The sequence below is a fragment of the Podarcis vaucheri genome (assembly GCF_965113315.1).
Source record: "Podarcis vaucheri genome assembly, chromosome: 1".
Taxonomy (NCBI): domain Eukaryota; kingdom Metazoa; phylum Chordata; class Lepidosauria; order Squamata; family Lacertidae; genus Podarcis; species Podarcis vaucheri.
Window position 1 is genome coordinate 66,483,334 of NC_138759.1, and position 12,817 is coordinate 66,496,150.

At 42.1% G+C, this 12,817-nt stretch overlaps 1 protein-coding gene across 7 annotated transcripts in view; it reads right to left on the reverse strand.

Moving 5' to 3' along the window:
- DCDC1 (doublecortin domain containing 1) overlaps positions 1–12,817 on the reverse strand; it is a 250,032-nt gene that overhangs the window by 119,765 nt on the left and 117,450 nt on the right. For all 7 annotated transcript variants that reach the window (XR_014218616.1, XM_082218872.1, XM_082218870.1 and 4 more), the window contains exons 14-16: positions 12,075–12,180; positions 3,870–4,007; positions 2,147–2,265 (exon numbers count right to left, since the gene is read on the reverse strand). Coding sequence is in view for 6 of the 7 variants with exons in the window: in XM_082218872.1 (XP_082074998.1) it covers positions 2,147–2,265; positions 3,870–4,007; positions 12,075–12,180 (363 nt within the window). In the remaining variant the exon portion in view is untranslated. The remainder of the gene's footprint in view (positions 1–2,146; positions 2,266–3,869; positions 4,008–12,074; positions 12,181–12,817) is intronic.

Below are 12,817 nucleotides of genomic sequence, written 5' to 3' on the forward strand. Positions count from 1 at the left end.
GTTTTAGAAAAGGAATTAGCCTGGGATTGCTAAATAGGAACAGTACTTGTTTAACCACTTCCAAACGTGACCTCCTCATAAAGGAGATGCTTTCAAAATTTATAACTCACCAGACAGATATTTTTGAACATCAGATACTTTACCCTAAACAACCCCAAACCAGAGATCCAGAACTGACTTGGCACAAGATGTAGTGAATTTTAATTTGTGCTACTGCTGATTATGTTATGTATTTTATGAGAATTGCTTTCAGTGTTAATTTGGAATTATGTTTAATACTGCCTTATTTTGTTGTGAATTGCCTTGTGACCGTTTCTGGTAAAGAATGGTACAGAAATCTCTGAACAAATCAATAAATAATGGTCAAGAACTCGGATGGCTTTGAAAGGGTTTTCAACAAATTCGTGGAGCATAAGGCTAACAGCGGCTACTGGACTTGATGGCGGCGTACAATCTCCAGAACTAGAGGCAGTTGTTGGGGAGCACAAGTGGCAGGGTCCTATTGTCTCATATTCTGCTTGTAGACTTCTCAGAAGTCACTGTGAGAATAAGATGCTCCACAATATGGCCCTTTGGTCCTTATTCCTCTTTGTAACAACAACAACAAAAATGAAATGAACTCTGATCTGAGTAAATTCTAACAATCTGAATTTTCATTGACTCAATAAATTTGAGTCTCGTATCTGTTCTCCTTCCAGATACAAGCTCAGCACTAGAAAACAAAAGTAGGTCACTCTAACCGTGCTTTCTCCACTGGAAAAAAAAAGTTCCTTATAAAGATTCATAAGGAAGATTCCTCTCAAACTGGGCAATTGTGGGATGATTTCAAGACATTTTGATCACATGAATCCTCCACATGATGCGAATCCTCCACATGATGTACATCACAAAGTGAGAGAATATAGCATCAAGAAAAGGAGCTTCTGACTTGGTGAGTGTCACATGCTTCACATAACCAAGTTCCACAGGGGTGACACTGAGAGGTGACTGAACAAAATCACCCTGGGCTGAGAGGGAGGGTAATTTGAAACCATGCTAAGGTTAAATGGGTATGAATTTAAGTTTCAGTGGTTCAACAAACAATGGCATGGATCGTAAAAAGTATAAATGGGAGGAAGTTCCTGTTGCACAAAAGACCTTTTAGAGTCATGGAACTCTCCTGAAAAGTGTGGATATGACATGGGGAGGGGACTGCATGTGGTGGGGTAGATTGCCAAAAAAAGCCAGTGTAGTATCTTTTGTGGCCAGGGCGGAGCTTGGGGTCCAGGTGGTATGGGATGTTATGCCAGCTGTGTCACCTCCTGGACAGATAGCCTGGTCAAAGTTATGCATATTGTAAGACATTATATATGTGACTGCCACTGAAAACGGCTTGAAAACTGCAGTTACTGGGGGGGGGGAACTGACAGGTTACTTTGGGAATGGTTGTTGGGAGCACATCTTGCTAGCGCTAAAAGAACATCACTGGCTCCAAAGTCTGGTCCCTTTCTGAGCACAAGAATAACATTTTGGTATCTTGTACACTGTATCTGTGTCTGCGTATCTGGAGGAAACATCTTTGACATAAACCTGCCCTTGAAGTGAGGTCATTTTTGAAAGTCTTCTACCAGGTGCCCCCAGAAGATGGCCTTTTTTTCTTATTTTTACTTTTATCTTATTTTTACCTTGCAGGAGCAATTTAGCCTAGCTCTGCGACTGAGCTGTAAAACGTCCAAGAAATCTATCTACACACCCAGACTGCATCTTTAAGATCCATTGTAGGCTATTATATAACACGTGCATTTTTTTATCTCTTTTAAAGGACCAAGAAACAAAAGAAACACAAGAACTACCACAGCATAAAGTAAAATATATGTGTCCTTGTTATCTGTCTATTTTTCCCCCTCCTGTCTATTGTTGAAAGAACTTTCAAAGGTGATTTAAAATATGACATTAAAGTAAAGGCTATGCCTTTACATGAATTTAATAATCCAAAAGGAATTAAAGGATGATGATAATTTTGAGATAATACAGTTTCACTCGTTGCATGACAAAATCTGTAAGCACATACAGTATTCTGGTAACATTCCGTTTATTTCAATGACTACACGTTTTCACTTTATCTAAATGATTGTATGTAAAAACCCACCCACCCTTGTATCAATACCTTTTCTGTAGACACAGCTTATAGCCTTCAAGAGGTATGCCATCCTGCATCACAGCTCTGATTGGACGACCAACAGCTAGGCTGCTTTGTACCATAGCTCGACTTAGAATCATTCCAGCCTTTCAATGAATGGGAAAAAAGGTTTTGAATAAGTTAAAAGAACCAGAAAATTCAACAATGTGTTACAAATAGAGAGGTCATTATGCCTGGATAGCTCAGGATATTAACAGTTGGAGAAACTGAAACACTATCCACAACTTAGCAGTCAATGAGCCCTGCTCAGAACCAGTGATCTTCTGTACAACAAGGGTGGCATTTTACAGTTCAGTGCAAAATAGAACAGACCCTTGATATCTTCATTTGTCCTTTTCCTCTGCATATTTCACAGTGCAACGATTTAGGGTCCATAACGTGTCACTTGCTATACTTATAACCACAGAGTTTACTTGAAATATGTATGCACAGGAAAAAAGTTCAGTGAACTGCAAAGATTGCAACAAATCTAGAGCCATTGAGTCAATTTAAAGTTTTACCTCAAGTCTAAAAGAATGTTGGTTAAACATCCTTAAAGCCTTTTGTTTATATAGATTTGTATACAGAGAGAGATATATATACAGCAATTCTGAAACAAGTAAGACAGCTGTTGCAGGTGCAATCTTTCATTGCTTGTTACATTTTAAAGGCTGAAATCCTAACACTAGCTTGGCAGTAAGTGCCACTGAAAACAAGAGGACTTACTTCTGAGTAAAAACAGCTAAGTCTGGGTTGCATTGCAGATTTTAATATTAGCTATCAAATGCAGGGGAATTGTATGCCATTTTATATGCAACTTATCTATGGTTCCTGCTTGCAGAGGACTCTAGCCACACTACTGACAGGCAACACTACCACTGACAGTGACACCCCAAATGGGACATTTGGGGGATGGATCCTAGGCTGGTCCAGCTCCCAGAGAGGGCGGGGGGAGGCTGTCTTCCTTCTGTCCTAGCTGGTGCAAGCAGTGGCGTAGCGTGGGGGGTGCAGGGGGGGCGGCCACACCGGGCGCAACATCTGGGGGTTAGGGTTAGGGGGCACAAATCCACAGGTTAGGGGGCGCAAATTACTTGCCTTGCCCCGGGTGCTGACAACCCACACTACGCCACCGGGTGCAAGCAGCAAGGCTTCAGATGGAGTGCTGGCTCTTCTGCCTTGCAGCTCCCAACTTTGTCCAATAATTGCCTTTAATATTGTTACAGTGATGCTCACTCCCTTTCCATGTATGCAAGCAATGAATCATAGAATCATAGAGTTGGAAGAGACCACAAGGGCCATCAAGTCCAACCCCTGCCAAGCATGAGTTTTTTGATATCTCAAAAGGGAACAGCGTTGTTATGCTACGATTCTGCTCATGGTGGCAGCTGACTGCAGTCAATTCAGCCCACATATCGTAGTTCAGCACAGAGGATATAACCACAATTAACAGATTAATTTGCTCTTGGCTTTGATCATCTATGCCCCATCAAAGTCAACTCCATTTGTTTTCACAGCAAACCGAGGAAGGCCCTGGGAGACATGGTGTAATATATGCATGATGATCTTTGTTAGTTGTGCAAGTTTTACTTATTTTTAATATTTAACTCAAAATCCCCAAAAGTAAACTAACAAGCGGAACAACAAATCTTTTCGCATATCAAACATCTGAATCCATTAATACAATGGATGCTCTGCCTTTTCACTATGGTACCTTTGTGATCAGCCACATGTTAGACAGAGGCCAGTGTGCTATGTCGAATGTCAGCTCTCGGCGGCCATTTCTTCTGGGAGCATCTTTCTTCATCTTTTCCATGTTAACTGACATGAGTAGAACCACCTGGGAATCAGCCTACACCCAGTAATAGAATGAACCATAGAACTTTCATTGATATGTTAGCATGGTAACACTGCAAATTACCAATAGAGAAAATTCTGTGTAACATTTCCTATTACCGTAACCCAAATCAATTATTTTAACAATCGTGAAGAAATAGTATGCTGTTATACTGCCATTGAAGCAGTCTTGCCTCCTACATTTTCTTCATTAGGGACAAAAAAAAACCCGTATGCCCAAAACTTCACTCAAAGTGCAATCCTATACATGCCTATTTAGAAGTAGTGGGACTTACTCCCAGGTAAGTATTATAGCATTGTGGTCTAAATATGGGTATGGAATGAAACATGCACTACCAAAACTCGAAAAGGAACTAACTCTGAACAGGTGAAAATATTATTGGAAGGGATGTTAGGATAATAGCAATGAGCCACCTTGCAGGGTTATAATTGTAATAACCGAGACACTGTATGTGGATCATTTGAACACGCCAAACCTTTTAAATAATACTTACATATTAATGTTTTTCTGGGCTACTGTTCATATTGGAATGGCATATTCAAAATGCTATCAAAGACAAAGAGCAAAAGCAGAGTTGGCCAGAAAGATACTCAGTTTGCTCTTACCTGTTAGCCAGCTGCTGCAGTACCGAGAAGAGATACCCCATCGTTTTTGTACAATGGGAACTAATGTTCTGCTAATCCCACACTAAAGGCTGAGGGACTTAAAGCCACAAATGTACTTGCCCTCTCCATTCTAAGTTGTGATCAGAGGCAACACAACTGTGTGGAAGATTGTCATAGTTGGAATTAGCGACAGATATCATTAGGATGTGTATAACACCTGCTGTAAGTCCCTGTGTCCTCATAGCAATGCCACTGGCTTTAATCTTATCACATTTGATTTTGTGGTGCAGTGGGGAGGAAACATTGGCCCCTTTGTATTCATTTGAGGTTGGCACCCAGCACTAATACCATGCTGTTCTTCAAGAGATATAATGCGGGATATTACCAAAAAAACACACACCCCACCAGATAAAAGAACAACACCACATCTTTCTAACCCAGCTTCAGGTGATTTTATAGTTTCCACAGTGTGTGGAGCAATAGTGTAACAGATACAAGGAATCACAACAGGAACATATATATATATATATATATATATATATATATATATATATATATATATATATTCTTTGTAACTTTCTTTTCTTATACACATCCCATGTTACTGAACTGGAAAAGCAAGGCAAGCTGTACGTCATAATATGTTTTGCCCCATAGAACAAAGACAAACCTTTTGATGAATATACTAAATTTTTAAATAGCATAGTATCTGGCAATATCTATATCTTTTTGAAGCCTTCACCAACAGCATAATAAAAATAATAGGTTTGGACAATGGCTGCCAGCAGCAATAAAAGAAAAGAAAAAAGTGTTCCCCATCACCCACAACCATAGTAATAATGCTTCCTGCACCATATTATTACATTTTAAAAGTAATAAATTAGGGTTGAGTGGGAAAGGGGATAACAACTTTTGCAAACATTTTCATCAGAATCAACAATCACTTTCTTGTTGTTGATTATATCAAAAAGAGGTGAAAGTATTCATCTATTCTGAGTGAGAACAATGCTTCATTAATTTGGTTTGCCAAATTAGCATGTGCGCAAATGTGAATGAGTACAGGGACTCTCCTCCCTGGAAGAGAGGGGAGTTGTTGTGGGCGGGAGCCCGAGCACCGCCCCTAGCAGGGGGCATAGCCCCTGCCTCCACCTCACCTGGCTGGCGCCCACGCCCCTCGGGAGGCAGCCAACCAGGTACCTCGGAGGGGGCGTGTTCAGCAGCCTTTTGCTGCAGCGCCAGCCTCTCCCTGGCCTCATTCTTCGCCGTCGTTGTCGTGAGTCACCCACCCTCCACTCCCTTTGAGTTAGGGCTTAGGTCATTGGCCTTGCTATGGACCTTAGGTTGGTCGCCCTGGTTGTCTAGGGGGCCTGGTAGGAGTTTTTCCATTTGGCATTAGGCTTTTTGGTTTTTTCACCTACCTCGTAGCAATCGTCACAACTTTTGTGGTATTGGTGGGTAGGTTAGGCATTGGAATAATGTGTTGTGGTGTGTCGAAGGGCTAGGTGTGGCCATCGCCTATGCCTTCAATTTTTGGGTATTCCGTTAAAGGAATCTGGCGGTCGTGTGTTCTGTCCGATGCCTGCTTGGCGGGAGGCCATAGCACGACCCTTGGTGACATCAGGGGGGAGCCTATAGTTGAATTAGCATCAACAGGCTCCACCTACTGGTGAATAAACCCACTTGTTTGTGAGATCCAATGCCTAAGCCAATACCTTTTTCACTGCTGTAACCAATAAAGTTGTGGCCTTTTCATGCCCATTAACCTTATATCATGTGTCCTTGTGTATTCATTTCGCATCGCGGGGGTCGGGTCCTCGAACCACAATACACAGTATAGGCACATCTTCCTCATAACTATGTGATCCCGCCCTGGCCCATATTACCCAGGAAGAAATTGTGTTAAGGGGGGGGGGGAATGGCACCATACAGAACCAGAAAGGAAGTAACTGGTAGAGATCAAGACTAACACTGCAATTCAAACTCCAGTGGGGCAGCAGCAGCCACAGCTCTGCCACTCATACTGGCAGAAAGTGGTGTGTGTGTGTGTGTGTGTGTGTGTGTATGAGAGAGAGAGAGAATGAATTACTGCACCAGCCTAGAGCTGTCAATGGGCAAGTGATGGCTTGGTATCTGGAGATTCCTGGTTTATCTCAGCCCCCAGAACTTTGTCAGGAGCTCATCCCACACTTGAGTAGGACCCTGGCAGAGACACATGCCCGACTGGCATGTTCTTTCCCTCCTGGTCAATCGTTTGGGAGCTTCAAAAGCTTCTTCTGCCCGAACATCACAGCGACCGATGCCAACAGACATCAGCAAACTTAGGGATCCGCAGAGTTTGCGCAGTCCGCATAACAGAACTTAGTAGCTCAGCATTTGGCTAATCTATATTTATTCACATATAAACTTCAACATGGCTCCCTCTCTCTCTAGCATCAGACAGCAAAGAGAGAGAACAAAGGACAATAGTCCCACTTCACAGAACACAAACTTCCTGTCTTCGTCACTTCCCAGTTTGTGGAGTCAAAACATACACCGTCATGTGAAAGACAACAATTCCATGACTGCAATCACGGGGAATAAATCTTCAACAAACACCACGTTCAATAGGAATGGGGAGCTCCATACTTGCAGAGAGGAAAAGGCATCACTTCATGAGAAAAGGCCTAAAATTGACAGAGTAAGGTGTGACCAATCCACCTCTCCCCCAGAAAACAGTAAAGAGGGGATTAGGATTGCAGCATTCTCATAATTTTTGATAAATAAATTTCTCCCCAACACCTCCCTCCTCAAAGTGAGCAAATGACTCATATGGAGACCTGGTCATAACATTTCATTTGAAATACAGTAGAAATTGTGGGGTTTATTTGGGGGGGTTACATCCCAGGGGTACCATGTAAAGGCAAACTTGTGTAAAGTCAGAATGACGCCCTGGAACAACCCTGGCATGAGAAATCTTACCTTCTGGAGTCAGCACGAGATCTTCTAGGGCCAGGCATGGCCAAACTTGGCTCTCCAGCTGCTTTGGGACTACAACTCCCATCATCCATAGCTAACAGGACCAGTGGTCAGGGATGATGGGAATTGTAGCCCAAAACAGCTGGAGGGCCAAGTTTAGGGCCATCCAAGATCTTGTGAGATCTTGCAAAGGCCTCCAGAACCCACATGTGACCTACAGAGAACCCAGAAAGCAAGGTGGAGAGCTTTTAAACGATGAAAGCCTCAAATCCTATTCTCCATACCTCATGAATTACTTATCTGCCAAGCTTTCTTTTTCTTTTACTCATTTATCCACAAGTATACATAGAAATAAAATATAAATTATAAAAATCGCAGCATATTTTATGCAACCCCCCCCCCCCCGAGAGATTCACATTTAGCATATTTCACTGCATATAGACTTATTTTTGGAATAAAACTTTCTGATTCTCTGAATCAGCTTTAGCTATTACATTGCAAAAAGTAGTTTGTCTTGCAGCAGTTGTTCTGCATTCTAACCCTACCAAAATGGAGTACAGTCTGCACTACAGACTGATCCTATATGAAGCTGCCACAGTGCAATGTTTCATAAGATCACACCTTAGGCCCAAAACAAATAATTGTGCTAGCCATCTATGCCAGCTTTCACTCCCCAAGGACTGTTCAGATGTTTTGGACTACAATTCCTATTAGATCCAACATCACACAACCATGTTGACTGGTGCTGATATGAGTTGTAGTTCTAAACAACTATAGGGCACTAGGTTGACAAAGGTTGCTCTAGTCAATGGTAAATGTTATGCAAGAGCTCACTGATAGATGGACTGTAGACAGACTGTGTGCTCTACAGAAGTTACAATAACATTAATGGAATTTGAAGATGCAAATATGCATTCATACTATTAAACATTTTTTCCTCCTTCAATAGAGCAATTTTAAAAAACTGTGATATAATTAAAACTACCCTCTGCTTTTATTAAGAAAGCAATTGCACTGAAACATACTGAACAACAAGGACACTGCTTCTAATGCTGCCGTTATCAACACAAAATGCCAGCAATATATCCCAGGTCATAGATACATGGCCTAGCTTTCTCAACAGTGATAAAAGAGCAACAGGCTGTAATTGTCTGGGTTATCTCTATCCCCAGATTTACGAATGTGGATTATATGTCACAAATTTTACTCTACTGGAAAGGTTTTGCCTGTCAATAAAAGATTAAATATAACAGTCAGGGGTTGAGCATTACTATCTATACCTGACAGCAATCTTAATGTGTGAGTATCCAGAACATGAGACTTTTGCCTTTTTAGTGTGTAATCCTCTTAGCATCTTGTACACCTCAGTGAGCTTTAACATTAGGACATTTTTTTAAAAAAATAAAATACTATTGGTATCTGCCCCTGTGCCTTGAATTTTGCTTTCAAAAATTGCTCTTGAAGGTATCAAATTACTATTCACAGCAAAGGGTTTACTCTCTTGAAACATAGCTGTTGCTGTGTCTTCTAAACACATATTAAGACATCAAAGCTTGACTATATTCAAAACTGGTGTTTATGTTTATGCTACTTAAAATATTTGTTTCTTTGGTTTTGCCTCATCTTTTATTTTTCTCTATCAACACAAATTAACCCGTTATCCCATCCTACTTATACATATAATCTTATACACGACATAATCTTATAAACGATAACCGTATACAGACTTTTGTATTAAAATGCTACTTTATCTGGAGTGTGCCTATCCAAAACAGCAAAGGTGTACTCATTTTACTGTGCTACTGAGCCACAATTATGTCAAAAGCAAATCAGAAGCTAGATACACCATGTTTATCTGCAGTAAGCAATGAGCTCATATATCCAAATAGGATTAAAAATTGGCTATAATTCCAAGAGTAATGGTCTACAACCATACACTTTTGTGTTTGGTTTCTGAAAGTAGAGATTAGAACAAAAGGGAGAGGCGCATCACCTTGATCCCTAAAATCACATTTTAAACAAATTTGCATTCTACTAACAAACAGCACTACCTTTGATGGCCTGAGAATTGTGCATATTTGAGGGAGAATCTCACAACTAGTTCACCAAGGTGACAGGACAAGGGAGGCAAAGCCCAGTTCTGGAATTATACATGGAAGCAGATAGCAAACAGCACCTGCTGGAACAAGTTATCTCTTCCCTATGACCTGTCCAGGGTCCTGAAAGATCTATCTCAATCACTCTTGCTTTCTGCTTCAGCTTTTTGTCCTTTAGTGCGTTGTTTTTCAACCACTGTGCCGTGACACCCTGGGGTGCCTTGAATGATGGTCAGGGGTGCCGCAGGCAACACTGGCCTCTGCCCCTCTTTCTTTCCCTCTCCACTGATGCCCTCTTGTATATCTGCCTCCCAAAGGCTTGCACAGCTGTTTGTTGCAGCAGCCTTGGCTACAAGCTCCGCAGGCAAGTGGTGCCTCTGTGACTGGCTAAGGGGTGCTGGTTGCTAGGAGCTGAGGTGGCCTTGGAGTACACAAGCAAGTGGGTGAGGGAGCACAGTCCACCAGCCCTTGCTGTTGGGAATGGACAGACAAGTCTCAGGCCCATGTGGGGCAGTGTGAGTAGGCACCTCTCTCTGGAGCGCAGGGGCAGCTCAGAGACCATGGGCAGTGGCAGCACCTGCCTGGAGGACTCCCAAGGAGAGAGGAGAGGAGAGGACGCTGAGGGAACACTCCACAACAGAGAGTGTTTTAGAAAGGGTGAGAGGCTGCCAGCTCTGCAGGGGAGACATGACTGGGCTCCACAGGGGTGCCGTGGAAGGAATGTAGTTGATCAAGGCAGTCGTGGACTCAAAAAAGTTGAAAACATCTGCTTTAATGGATTACGTATTTCCTTCCTTATTGCTGCCCTACCTGTTCCAGGCCACTTTAGTCCTGCTTTATTCATTCATTTATGCATAGACCACCCTCTAACAAAGTTATCAATAAATAAAACAATTCAAAATAAAAATAAAAACAACAAAATTAGAAAGAAAGCATAAAAACACAGAGAAGAAAAACATGCTAAAGATAAGGATTAGGTGGCTTGGAGAGAATAAAAAACTTTGGGTGTAATTCAGTACTGCGCTAGCTTGCCAGATGGAATAAGTGGGCTTTAACATATTGGATACCTATAAAAATTAAATAATAATAATAATAATAATAATAATAATAATAATAATAATAATAATTTATACCCCGTCCATCTGGCTGAGTCTCCCCAGCCACTGTGGGCGGCTCCCAATCAAGTGTTAAAAACAATACAGCATTAAATATTAAAAACTTCCCTGAACAGAGCTGCCTTCAGATGTCTTTTGAAGATAGGATAGCTGCTTATTTCCTTCACATCTGAAGGGAGGGTGTTCCACAGGGTGGGTGCCACTACAGAGAAGGCCCTCTGTCTGGTTCCCTGTAACCTCGCAACGAGGGAACCGCCAGAAGGCCCTCGACGCTGGATCTCAGTGTCCGGGCTGAATGATGGGGCTGGAGACACTCCTTCAGGTATACAGGACCGAGGCCGTTTAGGGCTTTAAAAGTCAGCACCAACACTTTGAATTGTGCTCGGAAACGTACTGGGAGCCAATGCAGATCTCTCAGGACCAGTGTTATGTGGTGTCGGTGGCCACTCCCAGTCACCAGCCTAGCTGCCGCATTCTGGATTAATTGCAGTTTCCGGGTCACCTTCAAAGGTAGCCCAAGAATATATTCAGAATATATTCTCTCAGAATTGAACTGCCTTCCATAAGATGCACATTCTAATCTCTTTTGAATCCACAACCCAATTCACATTCTGGATCAATCAGCATTACCGTACAAATGCATCTTATGTGGGGGTTCAGTTCTGGGTCGTCCAAGACCCCATTCTGCCTCTGCTCCACCCTGTTTCACCGCCCACCCTGCCCTCTTTGCAGCACCAAAAATGACACGTTTGCACAAGGTTGTGCGTGACTCTAATGCACATGAGTGGGGAGTCGCCTGTATAGCCAAACCCTTGGAGCCACCCACACAGGTAGAGGGTGTGGGTGTGGAGAGAGAATCCCCTGTACTTGCAGAAGCTGTGCCCACGACGGAGAGCTTAAAAGCTCTTTTTGCTCTGAGTAAACCAAGTAGACCAGGTAACGATAAGAGCTTTTAAGCTCTCTGCCTTGCTTGTTGGGCAAGTCCTGCTCTCAATGCAGGCTCTGGGAGGCTAAAGATGCTCACATGAGATCTCACAGGAACTCAGATGCTACAAAAAGAACTTTTAAGCTCTCCAACTTCCTCAGATTTAGCTTGTACATTTTCAGTGAGCCTGCCTTCAACTCCATATAGTTGATAATGTGCAATTTAAAACACATATAAGTTGTGGCAATAGCCTTTTTTCATATATATATATAGAGAGAGAGAGTGTATTCCTAGAGGGCTGAAACATTTAATTTGCAGATCATAGTAAAAAATGGTACTTTAAAAAGAAAACCCTCACTGCTCACCTTATATTGTATAAAATGGTTGTCTGACTCCACAATTTCCGAGGATTGACATTCCTGATGGTTTGTGAATTGAATGTTATCTGGAAATCCAGCACAAGCTTCCCAACTGAAATGAGCAATAAAAAATGATTGTCATTTGAGAAGAAGAGCCCTGCTGGATGAGGCCAATGGCCCATCTAGCCCAGGGCCCTCTTCTCTCATGGCCAGCCAAATGCCCATGCAAAGTCTGCAAGCAGGATCTGGGAATTGCTTTAATGTTTCTTCCAAAGTATAACGCGGATTCTAAATCAGCTCTCTGCAAGTTTACTTAGAGCAGTTTTACTACATTGCAACTTTCTATAATTCCTCACAGCCTTGCAAAAGGAAGAGGAGCTGAAATTTTAGTAGTCCAGGATTAAAAGATCTCAACTGGTGACAATTATTTGTATTTTTAAAAGCCAACAATTAACTGCAAAGACATATGCAATCACGTTGAGTTTGGTCTAAAGGTATGTCTGCTCATATAGGGACAATCCCAGTTATTATTGTCTCTCTAATGCACGGCAGTATTTTATTCCATATAAGGGAAGAGCTGCCAGTCACAGGGAGGGAAAGTTACACTACTGTGTTTGGCTCAGAACCTGCCTACTGCCCCTGACACTGGATGGCTTTGCCCTGACAGCAATTGTATGCACAGGCAATGCACATATTTCTGTAGATTGTATAGACATGCATTATATCCCCTCCCAAGGCACTTTGCAATT